At 40.2% G+C, this 27,512-nt stretch overlaps 1 protein-coding gene across 1 annotated transcript in view; it reads right to left on the reverse strand.

Moving 5' to 3' along the window:
• Positions 1-239: 239 nt before the first annotated feature.
• Positions 240-27,512, reverse strand: part of bmpr1ba (bone morphogenetic protein receptor, type IBa) — a 74,225-nt gene continuing 46,952 nt past the window's right edge. The window contains exons 3-13 of the mRNA XM_061729253.1: positions 21,642-22,048; positions 5,825-5,987; positions 5,635-5,734; positions 5,313-5,415; positions 4,508-4,604; positions 4,221-4,359; positions 3,631-3,823; positions 1,695-1,992; positions 1,419-1,594; positions 1,194-1,324; positions 240-1,112 (exon numbers count right to left, since the gene is read on the reverse strand). Of these exons, the coding sequence (XP_061585237.1) occupies positions 987-1,112; positions 1,194-1,324; positions 1,419-1,594; positions 1,695-1,992; positions 3,631-3,823; positions 4,221-4,359; positions 4,508-4,604; positions 5,313-5,415; positions 5,635-5,734; positions 5,825-5,987; positions 21,642-21,747 (1,632 nt within the window). The 5' untranslated portion in view covers positions 21,748-22,048 and the 3' untranslated portion in view covers positions 240-986. The remainder of the gene's footprint in view (positions 1,113-1,193; positions 1,325-1,418; positions 1,595-1,694; positions 1,993-3,630; positions 3,824-4,220; positions 4,360-4,507; positions 4,605-5,312; positions 5,416-5,634; positions 5,735-5,824; positions 5,988-21,641; positions 22,049-27,512) is intronic.

The raw sequence follows: 27,512 nt of genomic DNA on the forward strand, positions 1-27,512 counted from the left end.
TGAGTTGGGGTTTTTTTTCGTTTTTTTTTAAGCACTGATTGATGGTAAAAATATGTTTCTGGTCTAGCTGCTTAAAATGATCATCATTGCCCTAATAATAGGAAACATTTACTAACTTAATTGTTTCCGAGCATTTATAATGGATCAATACCCACAAAAACAGTTTTCAGGAAAGCAGTTTTATATGGCAGTTTTAAACTGTCACAGCTTTAATTAAAGAACAAGACATGCAGGCCATTAGAGCCTCAAACGAGACCTTGTTGGAACATATAAACTTTATTTTTCCACATACTGGCGTACAGATTTTGAGTTTTACATGGAAAATACACTTCTGCATTATAATTAGCCTATCACAACTCACGTACAAATGTAACTTCTCTTCAGTGTCTACAAATTGTATCACAATAAACAAAACAGAAAAATTGCCGTAAAGCCTCACAATATTTCTGCCACATAGTGTCAGTACTTATAACCAAAAGCATTCCACTTAAGAGTGACAAAAAGGTGTTCAAACAATAATTATATAAAGCCAGTAGTGGGGTGATAAGTGTTTAGGAAAGAGGTGTTCACTGCAGTACAAGACTGCCTTGAAGCACGTCCCTTCAGTTCTTACAGTCAGACCTTCATCCACATGTAGGGTTAGCTTTCACAGAAAGCACAGATACAGTATTCCACTTACTGGTCAGTAGCCTGTTTAAGTACCTCTGCAGCTACAGCCTCAAGCTAAATCAGTGTCTTCACACTAAACTGAAATGATGTTGTCTCATCTTCTTTGATGGACCAAACAGAGCAAGGCATACAGACATTGATTATTTTCAGCAAGACTTGAGTTGCAGAGTTCTGGGCATTTGGATTCTGAGTCGGTGACTGTGTGATCTTCCAAGTTGCTTCTCCTCCGTCTTCCCAGAAATGAAGGCTAGCGAGGCCCCGGACCAGAGTCGGGGTGATCGTCAGTGCCCTTTCTATGCACAGCTGGCAGTGCCGGCTCACAGCTTGATGTCCTGTGATTCTGACATTTTGGCAAGTGTCTTTTTGACCCGTAGAGCTGTGAGGCGGCAGGCTGGGTTGTGCGCCCAGCATTCTGTCATCAGCTTCCCCATCTGTCTCAAACACTAAGGAGACAGAGATTCGTGTTACACAGACCATTTGTTTGCTTCTGCATGTGTAATTTCATGCATTTTAACATATTTCACCTCATCGCTGGTCCATCGATTGGGAAAGGATGGTCGCAGCTTCTTGATGCAGACCACCTCTCGCATGTCTTCATACGATGGGTCTGTAGGAACCAACTCGTGGTACGGTAGCTGATACTCTTCTAGGATTCCTACACAGAGCAAATTAAAGTGAAACGACAGTGTTCAGGAGGACTTTGAACCACAAATAAATCTTGAAGATGGATTAATCTCTTTTATATTTACCTCCTGAGACACATCGTCGAGCAATCTCCCAGAGGATAAGCCCAAAGCTGTACATGTCGGCCATGATGTAGGACTGAAAATGACTTCTGTTCAGAGACTCATCCAGAACTTCTGGAGGCATGTAGCGCTTTGTACCGACTCGTGTGTTGGGGGGGATGTCTACCTCATTGGTGTCACTGCAAAGTTGGAGATCAAAGTCATCATTTTGAAACAAAAGATGATCTATTATTACTGAAGCCTCTGAAATAATCGCCATCCATGTTCTGGCACGCCCACCTGATAAACTTCACGGCCAGTCCGAGATCAGCGATACAGCAGGTGCCATTTCTTTTCACCAGAATGTTCTTGCTCTTCAGATCCCTGTGAGCGATGGCAGGTTTCCCCTGGGTGCCGAAGATCTCCGTGTGGAGGTGACAGAGCCCCGACACGGAGGAGTAGGCCAGGCGCAGCATAGCTTTGTTGTCCAGAGTGGTGGATTTGAGGTAGTCATACAAGGATCCATTTTCATGGTAGTCAGTGATTAAGTAGAGCTGCGTCCAAGAGCCAGTTCCTTTGATATCTGCAGCAATGAAACCTGTGAAAAGGGAAGACAGGGAGCGTGAAAACATGAGAGGGGCAATCCACACCGAGCTGGATAAATGTTAAAACATTCAAGTGATTTAAGGATACTTTTTCAAATTCCAATTACTCTCCTTCATTTGTTTATATATATATATATATATATATATATATATATATATATATATATATATATATATATATATATATATATATATATGTGAATGCAGTGCATGCATTCATTCAAATCATAGCAGCATAAAGAACATCCACAATAATTGATTTCTCTTCCTTGGGGTTTAAGCATGTACTGTACATGGGCTGTACAATAAAAGTAGTCATTAAACATTTAAACATTTTCCATCACTGACTTTTAAATCTGTTTACATTCTGCCAAATCAGTATAAATCTCAAGTTTTAATATTTATAAAAGAAATCGGCCCAATCTAATTAAAGTGGAAACAGTTTGCCACTGGTATCCAGGGAGTGCAGTTTAATTAGATGCAAAACTTTAAATGTAAAGCATCTGGAGAGCTGAGTATAGATGAAGCTATGTGGGAAACAAACAACATATCTTTGTCTAAGTTTAAAACCTAAAACTATACTCAAGAGAATTGCAAGTCAAGGCAGGGCAACAAACGTATAAATTCAAAAGGCCTTGCACAGCCAGGACTCGATCATCGAATCTACACTCAGCGTGACTAAAACCTCTTTTTTGTCCATCTCAACATCGTCTTAATTGGAAATGTGTAACATGTAGCATTGACTGTGGATGGTAGAATTATGCACTGCAGTATCCTGTTTATTATCTAGTTTGCAAACAAGTGATCTTTAGCCGGACAACTTAATTACAATGCATCATGTGGCATTTAATAATGCAAACTCTGCTCTGCAGTCTGCTTATGTCTCCTTTGGACTTTGTTGTGGTGAATGTGATTTTTGTTAAGTGATTTATTTTTGAGCTGAGAGCAGTGTGGTGCACCATAATGGGCACATCCTGCTTATATTATGACAAGTTTTAATCATTTGCAATACGTTTTTTCTTTAAAAAAAGAAAAGAAAAAAGACTTAATCCTGAATAAAAATCTTCTCTAAATAGACTTGTCCATCCAAACCCAATCAATCTATCCTTTTGGACTATATTTAGGGACTAATTAGCACAACTCCTTCCATCTAACCATCAATCCATTAACTATACCCACTTCTTCTTATTCAGGGTAATGGGGTCTGTTGGATCCTGTCCCACTCTCTGGGTTAAAGGCATAACTCCATCTATATTCCTGATACACTTTTGTAGCATTTGTCATTTTAAATCAAACTTTTTTCATTGCAATATAATACAAACTGTGTACTGATTTGGGCCGAGTTTTTGGCACAAGAAAGCATCTCATTTACCAGCTTCTGGTATAATACGCAAGTGCACCTCTAGTGGTACAAAGTGCCATTACAAGCAATGACGCGAGTCCTGTCTCTCACTTAGTAGCAAAGTATCGTGAGTGGCCCCCTTGCATGGTCAGAAGTGGTACTGCTACATAGAGCATCTTTACGTGTGACAAATAGGAAAAACAGATGTATAGGATGATAGAAAGTCACATACACACAAGAGGGATGAAGATTACAAGTTATAGACGATGCAGATCATCAATAGACTCACCCAGGATGTTCTCATGTCTCATCAAGACAGTCTGGTAGATTTCAGTCTCTCTGAACCAACTGGCTTCCTCAGTGGTGAAGAAAACCTTCACAGCCACCTTTTCTCCCCTCCACCTGCCCATCCACACCTCTCCATACCGCCCTTTGCCGATCTGCTTCACCATCTGAATTTGCTTGGCGATTGTTCGCTGGACCTGAAGAGGAGCAGACGGGAGGAAATGCTCATAAATGTCATAAAACTATGTCTGCCTTGAATTCCAGTACACGTGTCATCTTCATTATCTTTTTCAAAGAAACATTTTTTATTCAGTACAAGGTTTACAAAACAGCAGATGGGTGCTTAAGCCCTCAGCAAAACCAGGAATAGATATTTTCTAAATGTGTTATATTAGTTTTTTTGAAGAAAAAGTAAAAGTCTCCTTTAATCAAATATTGCAAATATCTTGTACAAATATCTTATAAGTATGGCATATTTTATCTTTCGACACATGACAAAAAAAAAAAAGTAGGACGGGAGCCGCAATGATTGCACATAATTTTCCCAGAGCATGTATTTGGAACAGGTGTGTAGATGTAGTGTGGGTGACTGACCAACAGAGGGAGCCCTGAGCCTGAGCCAGAGCTCTGTGACTGCTCTATCAGATCCTTCAGGGATTCTCCAGGAGGAATGTAAGTGTCGTCCTGCTCCAGACCAATGCTGTACCGAGGACGAGACTCTTGTCGCTTGTACCTGTTAAACACCATGATTCAACACACTTTCTTAATAAACTGTAAGTTACACAACGCATCTCGCATCCATCGCATGTTCGCATTTATGTGTCCTTATGGAGAGACGTGTTAAGAGAAGCAGAATGTTCCTGGCAAGTATGTGTGTTTACCTGAAGTAGCAGAACGCAATAATGACAGCCAACACGATGCTGCACACAGTGACTGAAATCAACAATGCCATGTGGTGAATCTTCCCATCGACATAGACTGGAGCAGGAAAGATTTGAAGAAAAGAAAAGAGAGAAAATGTCAGAAAATTTCATATAGCAAAAAAAAAACTCATCAGAGGATTAACTGCACTTATATGTTTCAAGCTTTCCTTCTGTTTTGTGTGATGTGACATATGTGGAACTAGTGGACAGTCTCAAGAACGCTGTGTTTCAACAAATAAAAACAAATCAAAAATTCTGATATACCTAATATGCAAAGATAAGAAAAAAATGTAATAGAAATAAGCATATCGTACAAAGAAATGTAATTATCTTTATAAGTCTGGCTGTAGCAGGACAGTAAATCATGTACAAATCATATTTCACTCATCAGTTTTTCATTTTCTCCCGGCAAGCTCTTTATTCCCCGAAGACCCCCGTCAACAAAGAGAAGAAGCCCTCAGCCTAGACGATGAATTCTCTTCCTGATCCACTATGATAGGGTTACACATTGATGGCTCTGCCCTCAGTGACGGCTGCGGTTTGTGACTTCCCCGGGAATCTGGATGTACAGCTTTCTCAAATTCACATAGCATAATGTTGTACCCTCCCTCCCCCGCTCCCTGACAGCGACATGATGATGTTGAATCCTGGGTACCTTAACAGCATCACTCAAAGCTGTCAAAGTCCTCATCCCTGTCTAAACCACAGTCACTGTTGACTGCCAGCCGACGTTAAAGGAGGGAGAGTGGAGAGGTGAACTTACGAGGAGGTTTGAGAGGTGGGAGTGTGGGATGGAGGTTTCTGTTGCAGTAATCTTCATCTGTACAGCACTCTAGTGATTTCCTCTGACGCGAGGCCCTCATGTCCTGAAGACCAGGGGAAGAAAGAAATCAAATAAAACTCAAGCTTGGGTTTCTCTATATTTTGTATCACAATAAATTTAAAATACTTAAGTATATTCTGTAAGAAAAACAGTGCAGAAGTTGTAAGCATCATCCTATTTTAGAGCTTTCCCCACTAAGATCTTTAAAAGAGAGCTCTTGCTTAGACTGGATTAATTGTTGATATTACAGACATCAGTTTACCTTACACTGGAACTCCGACCCAACGAGTCCCAGACAACCTGCAGTTTGTACGGGAACCCCTCCCTCCTCCTCCACCATGGTAAAACAGTAGCCATCCGTCCTGGAGAAGGACATTTGGACACAAAAAGTTAGACAATTATAGAAAGAAAGAAACATGCATATTTGTATACATCCATCCATAAAACCTTACCTGCACGTGTTGTTGGTTGAGTCTTCTGGGCAGTGGTGATAACAGTGACACCACAGGAATCTTTGGGAGGAGGACGCAGGAGCTGTGCTGCCAAAAGTCTCCTTCCCACTCTCCACTGCCTCTCTGTTGGACGCTCTGAACAACATACTGTCCAATATGTTGCCTAGAAACAAATGAAGAGGAGAAAACAGGAGTCATTTAGATGAAAAACAAAGAGATGACTTGCACATTTCAAAAGACACATTTTCATAGATAGATAGTACTTTGTATTTGAATTGAATTAAGATCAGAGTAATCAAACCTACTTTATGATATTTTTTTATGTTTAAATGTCAACTGCTTTAGAGAGACATTTCATTCTTGATATTATTCACAGCCTTTGCAATATGATTCCTCCAGTAATTGTTCATGTGCTTGACATAATTAAGCTTGCACTGTATGTTACTATTGGTCCTGTAAGTTGAGCTTTGATCATGTCTATTGATAATTTGAAGTTTATTTTAAGGTGTAAATTAACTTTCTTCTTTGGTGATTAATTCTGCCCTCTGCCTCAATCTCAGCATCCGCCTGGAGGTTTAGAGGTCCCCCTGACCCAGATGTTTCATATCTGCTGAGCTGGTGGAGGCAAGTAGTGGGTGATGAGGTCAAATATCCACTCAAAATACCCTGTTTTCATATCATAAATCCATTCTGTAAAACTGTAATTTAATCTGACTGATGAAACACATGAAATCCGCTTATATGGGGAAGGATGAATCATGTAAGGACAGCATGTCAGAAACAGGCAGCACGTAGAAGGAGGACAATCTTTGAACTGAACCTAAACTGATACAGCCAAAGTGCTCTTCAAAAACTATTTTTTTCCTCCCCCTTCATCTTACATCCGATACACTTCCTGAGCACTAGAACGAAGCTGCTGTATTTCCTGGTTATCTCATTTCAAAAGAACACCTGTTTGTCACTTGGGGGTGGGGGGGGGCACAGAAGTTTCTCCACCAGATGCTAAACAGCTGCAAGCAGAGCAGGGCCCAAAGAAAGCAAGTCTTTCATTCCTGAAATAAAGTCCTTTTCCCAATTCAGCCCCAACTTCAGCTTCTTTTTAATCAGGTGTCTGGTTTTATTTCAAAACATTACTGATGTATTTAAAAGGACCTAAAGCATTCAGACAGAAACATTGTTCCCCAGAATACTCAGTAAATACTGTTTCAGTATAGTTAGGTAACCATATATACTTAACGGCCTCTGGAAATGTTGTAAGACACTCTGATAAAACAGAGAATATTTATCAAACTCAAAATTGTGCAGCTTTTTTGTAATTCAGGGGATTGTTTCATGTCCATGTTGGGTCACGGGACGTAGTACTACATATGTCCGAATCTCCACGGGCGCCACGCTGCTCTCGGCGTGTTCCTTTTAAGACTGAACTGAAGTGAATGTCACAGCACATAAGAAATCCTCGGGTGTTACGTTTGTAGCCTGGCAACAAGTGGGTCGACACCATCACATGCAGCATCTGCAGGTAACGCAGTTGAAGGCACTGACAGGACAACAGTAACTCGTCATGTAACACGTACTGGGTTACACCATCTGTTGTTAGCAGACACTGCATTCCGACTGTTCACACCGTCTTGTCTGCGTGTGTGGTGTTAAAAGCAGGATAGAGGTGTCCGAGTCCAGAATATGTTCCTGCTGCTACGTTACAGTTAAACACACAACGCTGCTGCATTCCCACTATTCCTCGTGGGTCCCCATCAGCACCGCAAGCTCATCAATTTTAGCATCAGCTAAACCATCAGATGTCATTTGCACTGTGATTCAAAATCAACCATTTACCACCGTGTGGACGTCCATTTGGTGCATGTGGACACTGTCGATTGGTGGCTGTGCAGTCGTTACTGTGTGTTTCTACAATGACTGTGGAAGTGTGTGTGTGTGTGTGTGTTTTTTAAAACAATTCAAAGCCTTACTGACATGAAGCACTCAGGCTTTAGCTTCAGCTTTATTAAGTCAAACTCTTGTATCCCAGCTTGAAACATAGAAGTACATGTACTTGTTCTGCCTGTGGTTGAACGTTTCAGCCTGAAATCTAACAGATTCCCCTCAGCTGTGAACTCTTTGTATCCGGAGCAGGGTTTCACATTTACGTGTGAAAGCTAAACACGAGTACTTCTGTGTGTGTGTGGGTATGACACTGTGGATAAAGAGTATTATTCAACACATAACACTGACGGCTAATGAAAGCTGGGAGGTTCGTTGACACTCTTTAATTCATATTGACAAAAGTTCAAACCTTTCGCTGGCATTTGGTGACAATGGAAGGAACAACTTGCGCTGTTCAGAGAAGAGAAAGCGCTTCGGCTCGTTAATTAAAGCACACTCACAAAGACGGAAATTTCTCTGTTCTGCGGTAACATGCGGGAGCAAATGAAGTTGTGGTTGTGTTCATTCACCTCATTTGTGCTGACTGACACCAATTAAAAAGCACTCTGATGTGAACCGACATTTATTTTACAGCTCGGAGTTTGCCAGCACAAGTGCAAAGTCCCACTTTGTCCCACCGGTGAGAAGGCTTGTGTAGTACGGCAATCAGACACTATCTCTCTTCTAAAGCCCTCTTTTTTCACCAAGAACAGAAGAAAAAGAAACATATTCACAATATGCTCGGTATCACCTTAAGAGTACCCATAAAAGAAGGACATTTAGCCATTTTTTATCCTCCTACCCGTCCGTCTTTTACATACAGATAATGTGTTGACAAAACGGAGAGGGAGGGACGGTGGGGTTTAAAGGGGTCACATTAACAATTGACCGATTTGAGCGAAAGGGAGCGAGGAAGAGTAGGAGGGGGAGAAGAATAGGGGATTAACAAACAAGAAGTGACAGAGCTGCAGGGAACTGGTGGGCAGTTTAGCAGCACACAGAGGGGACAGAGCAGAGGCCACTGGCCTTTTCCACCCTCTCTCACTCTGCCCCCGTTCCCTCCCTCCCATCACTCCATCCCACTCCATAATGCTCACTCACTTTGTCTTTCATTTGTTGCCAGGCTCTTCCTCCCCCTTTCTTCTTCATTCCATATCTCTTTCTTGAACTCTTATCTTCTACTTTCCTGCTTCTATCATTTGTTTAATTAAATGTTCAGGCCCATTTGTCCCTCCATTCAAGCCTACTCAGATGTTAATCTGTTTTCCTGCTCGTTTTTTGCTTTGTTGTGTCGCAAAAATCTCCTTATCTAATTCTACCCCATCCCTTTCCTACTTTCTGTCCAGTTTTCCCAGCGTGAGTCCACCGGATTGTCATGTGAGGTGCTGCTGTGCTGTTGACAAAACACAAGCCTTTCACATCCAACCTGCACCTGGGATCCTGGGATCCTTGCCTACCGCTTCCTGTGTGTGTGTGTGTGTGTGTGTGTGTGTGTGTGTGTGTGTGTATGCGTGCATGTGCGTGTGAATGTACTTGGACTTGTGAGAATGATATCGGAAGAGAAACAACTAGGGAGAGAGGGACAGCAGTCCTATGTAAGTGGGGATGGAATGCATTTTGATTCATTAAATATAACCAAACAGATATTTTAAGGAGTAGATGTACATTACTTTAATGTGGCTTTTTATTAAAAAATAAATAAATTAAAAAATCCAGATGATATTATCATATTGTAGTTTATCTGTAAGTCTGTAAATTTTAAAAATATTGCTACTAAAATCAATTTAGTCTTGCAGTGTTAATTCAGTTCCAGGTATAAGGTAATTCAAGCATCTCCCATTTATCACACAACTTTTTGTATTAAATGATCTCTTTTTTAATGGTGTCCTCTCCCATCTTTTATGGTTAAAAAGATTCAGTTGTTGAAGCTGAGGTGTCAGGGTGAGGAGCAGCTTTGGCAACACATCCATTAAAGTCACACGCAAGGTAATCCAACGTTAGATAAAACTCCTGAATATTAATACTAAGACAAACATTCATCGAGTATTACAAATGCTCTACACCTTAGAGTTTCAACACTTTTCCATGTTTGTAAACCTTGTCGTGCAACTTAGCAGTTTAAAGTCTAATGAATGCACTTGTTGTCCATGACAAATGTGACTTTCACAGAAAGGGTTACCCAGTTTTCCAATGAGCCTGTCCCAGTTCTGTGTAGGAGGGCATTCTGACATTAAAGATAAAAAGAAGACTCTGATCCTGCAGTCTTATCTTGAAGGAAAAAAAACAAAGCCCACATTGGAATTTGTGAGATATTTGTGAGCATTTAATCAATGCATAACACAGCTCAAATGTTGACTTGTCTGGCCCGGTCTTCGCCTTACGGGGTTCCACTTATGCCTAAATGTACTGTAACGGCACTGGATTTCTCAGCGTTTCACGCTCTTTCACTAGACTGGCCGTTCAGATACTTGTAGGAGTTTTCACCTCTACCCTACAGGCCCTTTCTGGCTTGGTGGCAGGATATAGGGGCCACTGTCAACACGCAATTAACAAGCGTGGCCCCCTCAGACCCCCAAACACTTCAGCCTTTTCTTTCCAACAGATGTAGCTTTGTGCAAGCTGAAACAAAAAAAAAAAGATTTAGATGCACACAGGGGATAAATGTGAGGGAAGGGAAACTGTGCATGAGAGAGCAAGATGAAGAGAGATTTGGAGGAAGATAGAGAGAGAGGAGCAGGAAGACAAGGAACGTGGTCATTAGTTATCCTAGCCATGTCAAACAAGGCCAACCAGAAAAGCCTTTTCACAGACACAATGTAAACACGGCCCTCCTCCCCCCGTCCACTTAAGACACACTCATTTAACAAAACCGCTCCCTTTCTCCCCTCCAAGTAACAGTTCATCTTCCAGGTGTTTGACAGTACGATCCGCGCGGCAAAAAGAAACATGGTGGCAGAAAAATGCCTTTCCTTTCTCATCTGTGCTCCCACTCCCTGTCAAACGCTAGGGCCTGTGTTTTGCCCTCACGCGTTAAGTACATTCAGTTCCTGTCCTCAACACTGCGCCCTTCTTCCTGTCAGTGCCGAGATGAGCCGAGCCATCCCGCATGTCCAGGAATGCGTTAATGAACTCCACGGTGGGACCTGCAGGCTGGATGCTGGGAAGTGAAGGTTGTCAGTCCTGCTGTTTTGAATACACACATGTTTTGGCCTTCAAGAGTGTGACGAATGTCTCATTCACACAGTGCCCTCATTTTAATTGCATTTCACCATTTTATAACTGCTATTACCGGTACTCTTTTAAACTAACTTCTTGCAACTTCACTTTTGTCACATGTGCAATGCAGAAACTGTCAATGTTTTAAATGAAACGGATCATTGAAGGAGTCCTCTGAGGAAAAACACTTATAAACTTTTCATATATTTGAAAGAAAAAAAGGCTTTGCTCATCGTAAAGAAGTTTTATGAGCAAAGTTAAGATCAGTCACTGGCATGGAAATAGAAGGCGTCTTTTAAAATGCCCCCCAGAACATGAAAAGAACAAAACAGCTTCTGCAAAATGAGGGAAGTTGTTGCATTCAGCCCCTCTATCCTCCAACACAACAACATCATCAACAGCTCTTCAAGCATCCCTTCATTATGTCACGCTGATGAATGATGCAGTAATGAGCCGGTGCCACTCTCTGGTTATACAGCTGTCATCTGCCAGCTTTATGCTGCAACCAGTGGGATATACTCTATGTGTGTGTGTGTGTGTGTGTGTGTGTGTGTGTGTGTGTGTGTGTGTGTGTGTGTGTGTGTGTGTACATGTGTGAGAGAGTCCCCTTTCATGGGGATGAGTGACAGTTACACAAGGATGCTGAAACTCAGTGTTCATTTCAGGAGGCCATCAGTGTTCCCTTTGGAATAAAGGGGAATGATGAAACAGTCCTTCAAGGAGCTGTGAGAGAGCAAAGCAAAGGAGGAAAGACGAGCAGCTGGTGTCTTCTTAGAAGGCTCTTTTTTTCTTTTTTCTTTTCCTTCTCACGGCCATCTGTGAGCTCCTACTCATCACAAAACAACCCACATCATACAGCGGGCATCCAGCTGGATAAGTGGGATGTGGCTGTGTACCAGTGGTTCGGGACTGACTCATAAACTTTGTCCTAATTTCACTACGAGTTAACACCTAAAACTGGGTGGTTTTGAAGAGACAGGTAAAAGCCACAGCCTGAAAAGGTAGAAAATATAAAGATTGCAGTACTTTTGCAGTTATTAAAGTTTAATGCTTCAGGATGAAATGTTGCTCCATGGTACCGCTCAACATGATCTTTTAAAGTAGGTCAGTATCCTCTGTTAAAAATGAGTAAAAAATGATTCACATCAAGAATTCCTGCGTGATAAGGTTCAAAAGTGTTCTCTACATCTCTATTTAAAAAAACTAAAACAAACCTTCCATAGAGTAGGAAAATAAAAGTGTTAATGATTTAATGATCCTTTCAACAACACCTGTTCTTGTATTCAGCCGAACAAATGTTCATGTCACAAAGGAATGCTCCGTATGAGAAAAGCATACACACCAGTGCGCTAGGCTCGGTGCCTGCGTAGCGTCAACGTTTCCGTGCAGTCCTTTATACACAACCTGCCCTTATCTGTAATACATAGCAATATAGCGTTACTTTAGTCTTCCAAAACAATTTCTAAACATTTATCATATCAGGAAACTATCCCTCTTGAGTGGGTTTATTTGAAGCTCGGCATTTCTGTTTACTGAGAGACAACGCAGATGTACGCTGAGCAGGATTTCTCTGTCTTCCTTCCGTCCGCTTCCTTTGGAGTAAAGTAGAACTCAGGACAAACATGGATCGGCAGCAAGAACTGGACCCTTTTACTGGCCGTTATTAAATGAACTGTTAAAGACATTAGTCGTCGTGCGAAAAAGTCATAATCCATCTATTAGTAGTTGATTATCTAGCCATGTGAAAAAGAAGGCACACCCTCATCTGCAACTTACTACGGGTCTTAAAATGAACTACACCCAACTTTAGATGAACAAACAAAACACTGGCATTATTTCACCTCTTCAGGTCACATGTAGAAGCAATGTGTGAAAAACATCCTTACTGTTTCCATAGGAATCCATAGGATTGCGAGTGTAAGCTGCAGCCAGTTTTCCCAGTATTTCTGTCTGGAAAATGCAGGTGTTTTAACTAAATATTAAGGCTGAAAGATGTCGGCAAGGATTTCATCTATCAATCTGGGAAGGACTGATAAGGTCTATAAGGTGTAAATAAATATATCACTGAGGAAATTAGGGTAAATGTTTATTGTGTGAATTAAAAACATAAAACAACACCTTTCTTAGACTGGAAGCAGGTTTTTTTATGGAAAGGCCAAGTAGTCACGGTTTAAGTGAGAGGGGGGAAAAAAGGCTTTCGACTTAATTCACCACCAAATGGCTGATAAATAAAGCAAACGAGCTGTTGCAATAGCTGAGTCCAGATTTTATACTGATTAAAATGTTGTAGTGATCTTTAGGGGAATTGTGCATTAACGAATATCGACAAAGCTCAAATAATTGAAGTAACATTTTAAAAGTTCCGAATTTTTCATCAATGTGGTGAGAGAGTCATACCGAAAATGGTGACTTTAGATTACTAATGCTGAATGTTTCTCAAAACTGTTTTTCCTTTAATGTCTTTGTTTTCGTGGAACAAATAATGGCATATTTTATTAAGCAGTGATGGTGGCATGTACCTCAATTTTAAAAAATGTAAATGTTTTTATGTCCTAAAGTGTGAAATCTACTTTCTTCTTTTTATTGTCAAGCAGTGTTAACCACAATTTAAATATCAGATCCACATTACTGATTTGTCTAAACATCTGCTCTTTCAGTTGTAGCCACTGATTTCTTTGTGTGGCTTAACCATCATGATGGTTAAATATCCCAGAAACAAACAGTAAATAAGTACCTTGGGTTATAATATACACACCCTCTCATTCGTACACGTTTGGCAGCTATATTTATCATATTGGATATCCCATGATATCAACATGTGACTTGTTCCATCGCGGTGGTATGCAAAAACCATGCCCATAAACTGATAAACAATGGGCTCACACTTGCCAGATTGATAGTTGGCCATGGCGAATATCACAACTCGAGTTTAGAATTCCACCCAGACACACACACACACACACACGCACACACACACACACACACACACACACTTTTGTAAATGAGAACAGCATCGTGAGGATCCTTTTTTGGGGCAGAAATCAACTTTGAGACAACAAGTAAATATGAAGCTCATTACCTGCTCACTATTCAGGCTACCAAAGTCGATGTATTTTAGATGTTTTTTTTAAATCCCATTAAAAAATGTGGCTTTATCCATCCAAGATTTGATTTAATTAAATATAAGTACTTTATTGTATTTTCATTGATAATACCTCATAAAACAGTCAATCAACTTTTTGTACCTTGTATCGTGTTCGGAGTCAACCGGTATAATACGTCACTATAATATTACATTTAAGATAAATTGTAATCATATTTAAACATTTTCAATGCCCCCATCTTTCCATGATTTTTATTATCACATGAAAGTTTCAAAGTTTCACAAAACATCACTTTATCTGCAGTCAGTAAAATGTACAATGGAAAACAATATTCCAGAATATTCGGTCAAAAGGTTTTGATCATTTGATCAAACATTTTCTGTCATTGGTACCAATTGTTAGTATTAGTCATTGGTATCAATGCTATAGCTAGTTTGAGTCACTGATTTAAGCTCTATATGTCCAGAGCTACATTCATTGCCAGCATTACGATGCATGTAAATTCAGAACATATGTTAACTGTATCCATCTAATCTCATTTAGATGTTATGAATTCCTAGCCTCACTGCTTGGTTTAAAAGTATCACAGGAGTTGAGCCAAAGTACAGTTGAAACATCCAAATGTATGTTTTTATAAACTGAAGTGTAACTAGGAACTCCTATGAACATGCACCAAAAAAAGCAAAAAACATTCACTTCCAGTTCCTAAAGTGAGGGGCATGAAAAAAAGGAATGCTTGGGGCAAAAAAAAAAAAAAATCAAGAAAGTGGTGGGTAGAGCAGATAAAGCCTAATATTGAGTGTGAGAGTAAAGACCCCTGCAATCAACTTATTTACTCAGCGAGCAGACTGAAAATAAAATATCTAGGACAAAACCTCTTCTTCAGTTATCAAATCAAAGCTGTGTCCAGATAACTTAAATGTCAAGCTGAGAATCCCAAGTTAGAAATAGAATTCATTGGCAAGAAATTTAGAAATTGTCTTACTAAGGTGCATGGATGGAAGAGTAGGAAACAAGACAAGGTGAAATCACTATAAAGTGCTCCTAGTGCACCATTTGACTTGCACCTCTCCAAACTGTCTATACACGGTTGTCTGATGGGGACCACAACAAGTGAGACTGGTTTTCTTAGCAGCATTGAAATCCCTTCTTTATATTTCCGACTACAACTTCATCATTTTTAAGTTGGATTGGAAGACAGGTGGCTGTAATGTCAGGAAAAAGATACAGTTGCTCCATCAGCTCTAACTCATGTAAGAAATGCTCTATTTGCTCAGCTGCTCTATAAAGGAAGTAAACGTTAGGATGCTTTGCATTGCAAACTGAAAATAATCCACACCACCATCATTAGTTGTGTTATTACACAGTTACACACAATAACAAAAAATACCTATAAACACCAACTACGAGGTAGATTCTGCATATAGACTACATCCTCCAATGCTAAAAATTGGAAGTACAAAGCAGACTTTACAGTGTATTTGTGGGGAGAGAGTGGGGGTGTGTGCATAGATTTTATGTGTGTATGCAGAAGGAGATGTTATGGTGCTAAAATTACACCCACTAGTTTATTTCAAAAAAGTTCTGCTCTGTGGTGTTTCAGTCCTCTCTCCTCACTTAAACAGTCACTTTCCTTCTATTTACAATCTGTATGAGTGTGCAGTGTATGTTTGAACGTCTGCAGGTGTATGCGGTGAAAATATATTAATGTATTTCCTATTTATGTGTGTATTGTGTAATGAGAGGAACGTTGACATTTGTGTGTATTCGTGTGTGAAAGTTTAGTTGTGATAATGTGTGTATGTTTACAGTCGTATGCGTCCCACTGTCGCCTGTGCCTGATTAGACTCCCATTTACTAAAACACATATCACCCGTCGGTTGCTCCAGGCCATCTCTGTACTATCTCAATGGCTAAACATGTTGCTTCGTTACACCCCTGCACACAAATATGCACACACACTCAACATCCACTACCATCTGGACACCTATTATGTACATATCATAGATTACCTCTATTGAAAAGCTGTTAACTTAAAATGAGCATCCATAAATGACCTTAAGGGATGAATGTATTTTTCTATTTCTCTTTTCAGTCACTAAAGCAGTGAATCTGACAGTGATAATGCCAAAAAGAAAAAGAAAAAGAAAATAAAAAAATGTCTCTATAATTTCAGATAACATGTAGATAAACACAAAAGCACTTCCAATGAATATTTACAATTATGATATTGATGATGTTATGAACATGAGACCAGGAGAATAACCCTGTCTTGAACTCCTCTGCTTCATGGCACTATTTCACACATCAACAACAGTGAAACGGGTTCACAGAGCTGCAGATGACATGACAGATGCAACTGTAGGTGTGTTTGCACTAGCAGGGGTTCAGGGTAAACCCACCAGACAGGAACCTCTAACAGAACACCACTGTCTTCTCAGCCCCTTCAGCCGGCATGTCTCCATTACACTGTAGCGCCACGCAACAACCTTCACCTGAACAAAGTAACAAAGCTGACCCCAAGGTGGAAGTAATGCTCATTTGTTGCTGTTTGCAAATGGCCAACAGCACACATGGAGATGAAAAAGAAGAAAGCAGCAAAAGAAGAAGAAAGAGAAGAAGGAATGGGTGAACAATGGGTTGCACTTGCATTTTTGTTTGTTTTTGTAACATACGCCGTGGTCATAGCGATTGAGATTTAAAGAAAACACCCCGCCGGACCACTACATTGGCGTAATACACCAACAAGGCCTGAATGGATTTGCTGGTCCATCTATGGTTTTTTTCTTGTAATATCCAAATTCATCAAATGCACTCATAGCAAAATGTATTTGGTCCGAATGGTTCAAATAAGTTGTGGTCACATGATTTATATTCACGTTAGAGGGAAGAGCTTAATTTAGAAATCCTGAGCAGAGAGCCCCCACCAGCAGGCTCCTGTTGGCCAACCTGAGAACTGTTTTTGAATACCAGGACTTGTTTCACTCCATAAAGGTTCTTGAAAGCCAATTTTGTAGGGCTGTTCTTGGTAATGGAGACACCCGCCATTGATCTGGCCCCTAAAAAATCTATCTGGAACTCCATCTATTGGAAGCGCCTTAAGAGATTCATGAAAGTAATTATGGAAGGAAGAAATAACAAGAGTGGGACCAAGAAAAGTTACCTAACCTCCTTGCCTATAGGGACGGCTGGAGACTTAAAAATGGTCAAAGATCCTTTGAACTTGTAAAGATCAAAAAATGTGTATGCCGCTATGTACTTGAGTGTATTAGCTCAGCTCACTTCCCCAGTCTTTTTCCATAGTGATCTACATTGGTAAATTCTGTCTATGTGCACAAATCTCTTCTGCGCTGCCATTTTCAGGTTACCCAACAGCTTTTCAAATGTAGATCTTTTAAGCTCTGCTAAGCCCATTCCAAACACTTCAACTTCTTCTGGTGGTTTTGATGATCTGGAGGTCTGAAGTTTGGTTTTTCCTGAAAGCTAAATGATATTTGGAGGTACTGTACTGTACTGTACTGTATGATATCCTGTCACCTAACATGAGGCTGAAGAAAACACACAAGACACAAAGAATAAAGTGGACACCGTCATGGTCTTTTTCCACCAGACTGAGTCAGCCAATTTCCAAATTGGTTGGTAGCATCTAACTTGCAGTTTGGGGTGTTAATACATTTCATAAGAATTCCATGTCAAATCTTTCTCTCCTGCTTGTTCCGGTTTTCCAACCCTGCCTAAAAAAGGGAGCGGGTTGAGAACAGGGTATTACAGACGGGATGAATGGAAAACCCTAAGCCCTTCTAGTCCCTGTGCGTGGTGGCCGTGACTACCAGCTTTGCTCTGCTCTGCCCCACCTGTTTTCTGTCCATCGCTTTATTGTGTGATATCATGTTGTAGCTTACACAATCATGATTTTGTCTAACAGCAGCAATCCTTGCCAACATCATTGTACCTCGTGTATCTAAATGCCTTTCTGCTAGGTCTTGCAAATGTGAAAGGCCAATACAATGCAACTACTGTATAGACTAAAAAAAAAAGACTTTTGCTGCAGAAGTGAACCCAACAACTAATTTTAAGAATATTTATGTGCATTTCTGTAATCATTCAGTTAAGAGGTTGCAATGTTTAGCTCAAAACTTACATAACAATGCTTCTACTTATTTGTACTCAAAAACCTTCCCTGTTTTCTGCGTAAAATATACACACACATGCACACACACACACACGGGCACACCACTTCCACTGCTCCAGCTGTGTCTTAAGAAGTCAGCGCCAGACCGGTAATCTGACTGGGATATAAGTTACTGGATCTGTATCCATTACAGGATGTAATACCTTTCTATTCCAAACTTTCCACACTTCCCCATAGCACACCTTTTAGAGGTCATTTCAAGATGACTATTTCTCCCATGTTTTCATTGACCTCAAGAGCCAATGTCAAGCACGCCACATCACGCACTCATTTCCATGTCACTGCTTTGTCACCTTCTCTTTAAATACTCAACTCTTTCCACCACATTAGCCTTACGACTCCTGGCTTGTTAACCTCGCCCAGTGACAGAGCACTGCATGTGGCGTCAAAGGAAAATGTTTCAGATGACTCGGAGAAAACAAAAGTCTGCATTTGAGGTGCATGTTTACTTCAGGACACGTTCAACACATTCCCCTAAACAGGCTTGCTCATCAAAATTACATCACACAATCCGCGGTTCTAATAAAGTATCACTTTCCAGCAAATTAACAGGACACATTGTGCTGGAGAGCTTGGAGACCGACTAGCAGAAAGGACAACTAAACAGTTTGGTATGGTGAGTCAGCTCTCAAGCATCGGGGTACCCTTTTTTTAACAGCAGCTTTTAAACAGACATGTTGGATGTCAGCTCTTTAAATACACAACAGTTTTGTCAATGACTTCCTGAGAAATAAGTAACCTACAAATCTTCACGCCATATCTAATAACACAAAACTAAATTCTTTTGAGATGATGAGACAATGGTTTTGTTGGTACATATTACAAAATTTGCAGTGTGTCTCATTTTAAGGGGGAGAAAAAGACCACAAAGGCATTAAACATTGAGAGATCTGTTCAAACTAAACATCAGCTCAAAGAAACTTGAAGTAATCAGGTTTGTTGCAACATACATATGGATGCCCCTTTCAGCACTGCTGACAACTTTTTGAAACAAAAAACTTTGCTTGCAGGTGCATTTTTAAGAGTTCTCTGTAGCCGGACTGACACCAGGTGTGAGCACGTGTGACTGGTTTGGACTTATTTTCATTTCTGCAGAGTGCGAGAGCATTGCTGATATCCAGGCACAAAAGCAAAACAAGTGGCAGAGCTTTGACTGTGAAAGCTGATATAGCTGATATACTCCCACCAAGGACAATGAAATGTAAGCTATCACGATCCTTCTTCACTTCCCAGAACTCAAACTGAGGACCGCGGCCTGGAAGGTCACAGAAGATGCGCATGTGTGTGTGATTTATAAAGTGTGTGAATTCCCTATGCTCTCCTCCCTCTTTGTAGAGCGATGAAAACAATGTTCTTTATTTGATTGCAGCGGAGACAATGACAGAGATGCTAAAGGGCAAACCGTGCCATTCTTGCAGACACAACATGAACCTACAATGACTGCAGTTCACCTGTGGCAACAGCACCAACAAACAGGCACTGAACAAGTGCACGCTTCTACTCTGTCCTCACAGTCAGGGGGAGGAGAGATGGAATAAAGGAATAAAGAGAAAAATAGAGAAAGCAAAAGTGAAGCACAGAGATTTGATTGCAGTAAAAAAAAAATCTCACTCTGACTGCTTTATCTATACTGCTCTGATACTGACTTATTAAGCAAAAAACATATATTCACTATTAGATCAAAGTAGAACCCGTTGCTAGGACAAAATGTATGTATAGTCAGCGCTCACTCATTATGACCTGATGTAATATGTGTATTAGCTTTATGACCTGTGTGCTTTACCTTCCTTTCAAGCCTAGAGAAACTTCAATGATTCATTTATTTGTATCTTAATTGAGGTAATATTGCGGTTGAAGTCCTTAACCCAGTGAAAAAGCTGCAGGTTTAACATTTACATGCATTTCTAATTCAAACTCCTAGTTTTTTCCAATGTCGAGAGAAAAAAACAACATTTTAATGGAATGTTGTGAGTTTTCCAGACAATCCTCAGCATTTAGCAAGCATTTTTCAAACAAAACCTTGAGATATAATGGGTTGAAAAAATAACAGCATGAAGGACTTGCTAGAAACACCACACGAGTAATCTTGGTAGAGGTCCAACTTCATGTCAGATTCAACACATGTCTTACTCCTTGGCAGCTGCTCTGTGGCTTCTTGGACAGAACAGTCAGTGTTAACATGAATCCAAAACATTTGAGCACTTTGTACAGTTGTGTCCAAGTGTACTTAAGTGTACAGTGCAAATGCTCAAATCTCCATGGCATTCTAAGCAACTGCTGTTTGTTCCACGAGTTAGTTACAGCTGAAAAAATAGCATCTGCAAATGAAAAGAGTAAAACACGGGGGGGGGGGGGGGGCTCCATAAGAAAACCAACCACTGACAATGACAGGAAAGACTGATGACACAGAGGGATGACACACTGGCTCGGCGACCTCAGGCCGTAAGAGACTAAAGTGGCAGCCACTGCTGGCTTCACCTCAGGGTTCCCAGCCCAAATACTCCCCAATAACTTTAAATAGACTGACAATAAAGAGAGGGGGAAAACATGCATACACACCATCACTATTGAGATACACTGTCAAAGCATGTATTTTAATTCAACTTAACATTAACAATATCAATAAATCATTTCAACGCTTTTTGACGGACAAAAAGCAGGTCAATGAACGGAAACAGAAAACCAAACTTTTCTTGCACATATCGTGGCATTAAACATAACAGACTATTAAATCTGGCACATTCTCTACCCAACACCTCACAAATGACGTTACCAAACATGGTCACAGGCAAAGCGGCTGATGCAGTTAACGGCAACAACTGTCACTCTATGTTGATGTATCTCTGTTTGACCACCATCATTTCCTTTTATGCTGTGTGAAAAGATGCACAGATGGATGTTCAAGCATATGGAGCTGGAGGTTTGGATCCTCAGATAGTTCAACTCCAGCCTAGAATCAGTTCTTCAATTAAGGATTTAAAATGTTTTATCTTGGTTTAAATAGTTGTACTTGTTAACTGCAGAAGAACAAGGGTTTCAAACTTCTTAATAAAGTCAGTAATGTAATAGAGATCTTATATCAAAGCAACAATATGATCCTGTCTGCATAAGCTGCAGGACTTTGGAGCCAATGCTTGCAGTTTTCCATCATCCCAGGTTGGTTGGAGAACACAGATAAAACATAGCAGAGCGCAGATTTCAGATGCATCGGTCCAGGAGTTCAGTTTCACCAAATCTGATCAAAAACTTCAATAAACAAATGTCTTACAGAGTGAGCGAGTGCATCTAATGAGATGCAGCGGAGCCGTTTCAGAGCATAGTGAAGCCAAAACAAAAACAAGAAGGTGAGGGCAGTAGTTAGCAGAGAAAGTTTGTGGTAACTCACCGTGTGCTTGTGCATGCAGATACAACAGTCCAAGCAAAAGCAGAGCACTCCGGCTCCAGAGACAGGGAGAGGGGCAGCACTTGAGCCGTTCCTCCTTCCCTGGCATGGTAAGAGTCTGCCGTTCGTCTCGTCTCTTCTCCTCAATGCTCCTCTCTTCAGCGCTCTCCACGCGACGAGATTCGTCACTCACACACACCGCCTCTCCTTCTGAGCGTGTGTGTGTATGTGCCAGAGAGGGAATGAGAAGTAGGAGGTGGGGGGAGTATCAGGCATGCAAGCCCCAGAGTGTGCGTGTGTGTGGGTCCGCCACAATGTGAGAAAGTCCACACCACACAAAACATACCAGCAGCAGCAGCAGTTGGAGTTGATTGTCTTCCAACCCGGTCTGACAGTAGCAGCGAGGCCAGCTGAGAGAGGGAGAAAAAAGGGAGAGAGGCAAAAAGGGGGAGTTTACTTCAACTGCCTAGTAGGGAGGGCTGACCCACTCACACACACACATGCACACACGTATAGGGAGGGACCACTTGGATGGAAAGAAAACGGGGGCAGGGAGCAGACAGGGGCAAGATGGGGTACAGAAAATAGTTGGAGGGTGAGGGAGGATATTAAAAACAAGGAGTGGGATCAGTGTGTTTCTGTACCTCTGAGTGTTTATACATAAATCTCCCCACTTCATTTTGGTCATGAATTCTACCAACAAGGTATGAGCTGTAAATAGTATTTCATTTTTATTTGTTTCTTGAGTTTTTATGTCAAAAATATTAGTATCAACTTCATTCACGGAAATGAGTTCTCACAGTCTCTTGTCACACGTTAACAACAATGAAACTAAGTCACGGCGCTACAGTCGGCATCATGTCGGAGACAACTTAGAGCAGTCCATATTGTGAAAACACTAGTGGCCCGTGAAGTTTAAATGTGATGGTTTATTTAATGCTGTAAGAGCAGCGTGAGCAGTGGATAACGCTGCTGTGTCAGGCCTCGCCAGGAGTTCCTGTGGTGAAGTTATAAATAGGAATGACCAACGTTAAATCTGAAAATATGTTGTGGTTATCAATTGTTCAATCTGACACATAAAAACACTAAATTGTCTAAATTGAAATTAATATGTACGCCATGCTATGATTTTGAGCAAAAGGTAATAACCTCCTGTCTACGTGGGGGCTTGAAAACCTGGCTATGGTTGAATAGTAGAAAATACAATAATAAATAAAAAGACTTCTTAAAGTTTGTTTTGCTAGGTACCGTCTTCCTTAACCTTGTTATAAAACAACATGACCTTTCATACACATTGTGATACAAAATTCAGCCTTGGCTACTTGATTAAACCCAAGCTGCTGAGAGCAGCAAAATAACAGCCAGATGTACAGACTGGGACACTTCTCAAAAAAGATTAACACTGACCTTAAAGATGTTTTTGTCAACTCGAGATGTAAGAATGAATCATCCTTTGTGTCTGCTTTGCTTTCTTTGTTACGTTGTCATTCTGCATCGAGACACCTCATGTATGTTCTGACCCTTTTGCATGCAATTGTTTGATTCAATCTTCTGAAATCTGGATCATTTCTCAGGACTTATTCTTGGTAACTTAGACACTCAGTTTCAGTCCAGTTATTCACCTAGTTGGAAAGAACTCATTGAAGAGCTTTTAATGGGTTTTTCCACAACACACATCGTCTTTGATTCATCCATATTCATTTATGACAAATGTGAAGGAGTTATCATTAACGCGCATACTCATGGTAACACAAACATAATGCACAAATGAACACAGAAAACATGAACAGAAATCCAGTGTAATGAACAATCACAGCCCACATTAAATAAAATGACTAATACCTAAATAAACTTTTACTTGTACAACCGGCGTTGCAAAGGACACTGGGAATCAAACCCGGAACACTACACTTTTGCTAGATACCAACAGCCACACATAACGATAGAAGAAACACCAAAAGCTGAGCTTTTATTTCGGTACTTCTAGCTACCGGCAGACTGAATTAGCATATTAGCTTAATATTTAGTTTTACCTGGAACGTTTACATTTAATATCTAGATTGGACATTTAGATTTAATATTCATATTTAAATATATACACAAACACACACACAGTCCCACAGACCAAAAAGGCATTATAGGACTCCTTCAGCTTGACAGCATTACTAACCACTGGTGTCCACCAGCCACATTCAGGGATTATCGCCACGACAAGCACCGACAACCTTGAGGCCAGAGCTTTGGCCTGCTGCCTCCACGATGGAGGAGCAGAACACGGTCCATGCAGACTCAGCGTCCTCCGCCTCCCCTGGGACGTGGTTGCATCACTGCAGGAGTTGAAGCTCTCCCCACCATTTATTCACACTATGTTTGGACGCACGTTTTTATATTATTTATATATATATATATATATATATATATATATATATTTTTTTTTTTTTTTTTTTTAACCGTTGGACACTTCTGAGTCATTTCCATCATTCGGCAATCTTCCTGAGTGAACAAGTGTTTGACTGGATCTGGAGTCTAATAGCAGATCTTACTAAAGTATTTTTTTTATAATAAAGTATTTTTCTCTCTTGATTAAATGTAAAAAGGCTTTGTTTTGAAACATTCACGAACATTATTTTGGCAATTCACCTACATTTGAAATGAAAAACACAGTGAAAGCAATTCTTTTCACAGTGGTGGGCTGTCCAGCCACCTGAACAGTTCAGCACTTTAAAGGAGCTGTTGGAGATTACGTCACCCAGGCCTGGAGCTTTTACACTAATAAATAAATGGGTTGAGACACACTAATAGACCATTTCCTTTCCAGAGCTATCCTCTTGCCTTCAAGGCATTTGCTGCTCTGTGCATGTATGTGCTGAGAACACTTTTTTTTTAAATTCTAAAACCAAAGAAAAAAGCATCACAGGTCAGAAGCAGCACTAAAGGAGCAACTATGTCTCCCAGCACCAGTGGTGGACAGTAACGGAGTAAATTTACTTGAGTACTGTACTTAAGTACATATCCAGAGGATTTGTACTTTACTTGAGTATTAGATTTCTTTGGTACTTATTACTCTTACTTGAATACATTTCCAAGACAAATATTTTTACTTTTACTCGAGTAAATTTCTGGGAAGGCTGAAAAGTACTCGTTACTTTCAGGTCTGCTCTTTTTTCTTCTTCCCTAAAATCCTATTGGACACAAGCTGTTTTTGTCAAAGGAGGAGACCTATCACAGTGCACGCTCTCCACTGGGATGTACGTAAAGCGGAAAAGCCTCCCCCTGAGGACGATCCAGACTTAGTTGGATGGTGCAGGTTCATTTGGTTTCAGTTCATGATTGTTAATAAACTGCATCATGTGCTGTCCTCTTATGATCCCATTCTTTTGATTTGTTTTTGGTGTTTCTGCAGGTTTTATATAACATTGTGGTTCTAAAAGCAGCACATCAGTGCAGCTGGTTTCAAAGAGTTAATTCTCAGAAACAAGAGTTAAAAGATCCTTAAATTAATTTAGAAAAAAATATAGTAATTTACTGATGTGGAAAATAAGAAATTTACTCTTACTCTTACTCTTACTTTTACTTAAAGTAAATTTAAAAGCATTTACTTTTGGATACTTAAGTATCTTTAAAAGCAAGTACTTTTCTACTCTTACTCGAGTAATATTTTGACTGAGCTACTTTTACTTGTAACGGAGTAAATTTTGACCAGTAGTATTTGTACTCTTACTCAAGTACTGGGGTCGAGTACTCTGTCCACCTCTGCCCAGCACTAAATGCAAAGTTTTAATGGTAATAGATTAAGAACATGTTTTGTTTTCACGTTAATCTCGCTCATTTGTCCCTGTTCTTTGTTTTGTCCACTTCTTTTTTTCCCACACAAATTTTTCACATTGCTCTTTTAAGACAAAAAAAGGCTACCTGGCTCCCTTGTTCCTTAATTAAAGAAATTGGAAAGAAAAAAGCACTTTATGAATAAGTACAGACCTTTATCCCCACTCTCTATCTCTCTTCTGCTACCTTATCTGTTCCTCTCTGAAGCCTCTCCCACATACAGTAAGTAAAATTCATGCTTAAAACCCTTTTAGCATGTGTTCTTAAGACCAAAACAAAAGTGTCTCGGTAAAATGTGATTTTCTCATCTTTAATGTCTTTATACCTCTAACACTGACCTAGCTTGGTATCATTCATCAACTCTACATTTTTAGAAAGCACAACCCCCCCCACCCCCAGCCAAAATAAAGAAAATTAACAACCTTTGTTTTTCCTTTCCTCCAACCCATCTCCCACTCCCCTCCTCCTCCAGTGAGCCAAGATGTCATTTCAAGCATGTCTAACCGGGAAGCCTTTTAAAAAAATATATATATCCCCAACAGCTGAAAGTGAGAGTGTGTGTGTGCATGCGTGCGTAATGAATACCTTCTGCTTTTTTAGGAAAATTTCTAACATATATATGTAGGGATTTAGAATTTCACTTCAGGGTGTGTAATTAGTAAATGTTGGTGTACAGCGTAAAAACAACATAGCCCACTTCCTGGGGTCCAAAAATGTGACAGGCTTATGTCCAATGTTCAAATTCACATACAAAGTATTTTCATGCTTTATTTAAAACCATTAGGCATGATCAAGACTTCTAAAATTACTATATTTTCAAGGCTTTACATGCCAAAATTTTCCTTTGAAGATATACTTATTGTCATGACAGAGAACCCAGGCCAATATTCAACGTTTCATTAAGCATTTCAACTTCATCAGTTGCATTTAGCAAGTGTTACAGGGAAAAAAACATGGTTAGAGTTTGACATTTATAAATACACAGTGATTGGGATACGTCACGTTGCCAGATCGCCGCACTATACAATCTACTGGCAAAATAAAAAAAATACTCTCTTACAATAGGCAAGATTTCAGTTTGTCAGGTCTGGGATGAAACCTAGAAAACTAGCATCCTTTTCAGTCCTTTTAGCTGTTGTGCTACAGTGTTGAACTCGGTGGGGTCTACTGATATAGCAAACTAACACTCCATACCATTTAGTGGCAGTAATGCACCTTTTTTACTCTTTACATACTATATATAAGATAAAAGAAAAAGATGACAACAAAGAAAGACGAGAAAAATATGAAGCATTACAAATTGGAACAGCAGGATCAACATGGAAGCGTTGCATACACAGCAGAGATGGCAATAAATGAGAAGAAAAACATCCAATTTAAAGGGGACCTTCAGAGGGCTGAGAAGCTCACCTCCTGCCTACAGCGTACCCAATCAGCATCAAGTCATCGCCATGCTCCGCCCAGCAGCTTTGTGAGGCCATGCTAAAGGATGTAGGCCAAGGCACGGACTTGTCTCAGCCTTGTAGAAGTTCCCTCAAATTCTTGTTACAGTTCTGGTAACAGAAACACATGGCAACAGCCAACGCACCATAAAACTACACTGGACCCCTGCTAATGCAAAACAGCCTAATTTCTGTGTCTTTAATAAGTCACTACAGTGCTTTGAATGAATGGGTAACCATATTCATTGTTTTCCTGTGAGACTTTAAAGTGCTGTAGGCTGATGCACTCTGACATCCACACACACTCACTATTCTTCACAAGGGTCACCCTCATGCTGGGTGTATGATGAATGGCTGAGAGCAGCAAAGCAAAGGATGAGCTGTAAAACCAAAAGACGAAAGACAGAAGTAAACAAAAGACTGGTGACGAGAAAACCAAAAGGAAAGATCTGGGAAGAATGACAATTGTCTGTGGTTGTTTGAGGGAGTGACTTCTCAAGATGATAAATGAAGTATTGTGACCTTTCGGAGAGAAGTGAGGAAAGAGAGATGGCAAACAGAGAGCAGAAATAAGAGAAACTAAAACAGCACTTTTTTCCCTTTAACT

The sequence above is a fragment of the Cololabis saira genome, chromosome 9 (assembly GCF_033807715.1).
Source record: "Cololabis saira isolate AMF1-May2022 chromosome 9, fColSai1.1, whole genome shotgun sequence".
Classification (NCBI taxonomy): Eukaryota; Metazoa; Chordata; class Actinopteri; order Beloniformes; family Belonidae; genus Cololabis; species Cololabis saira.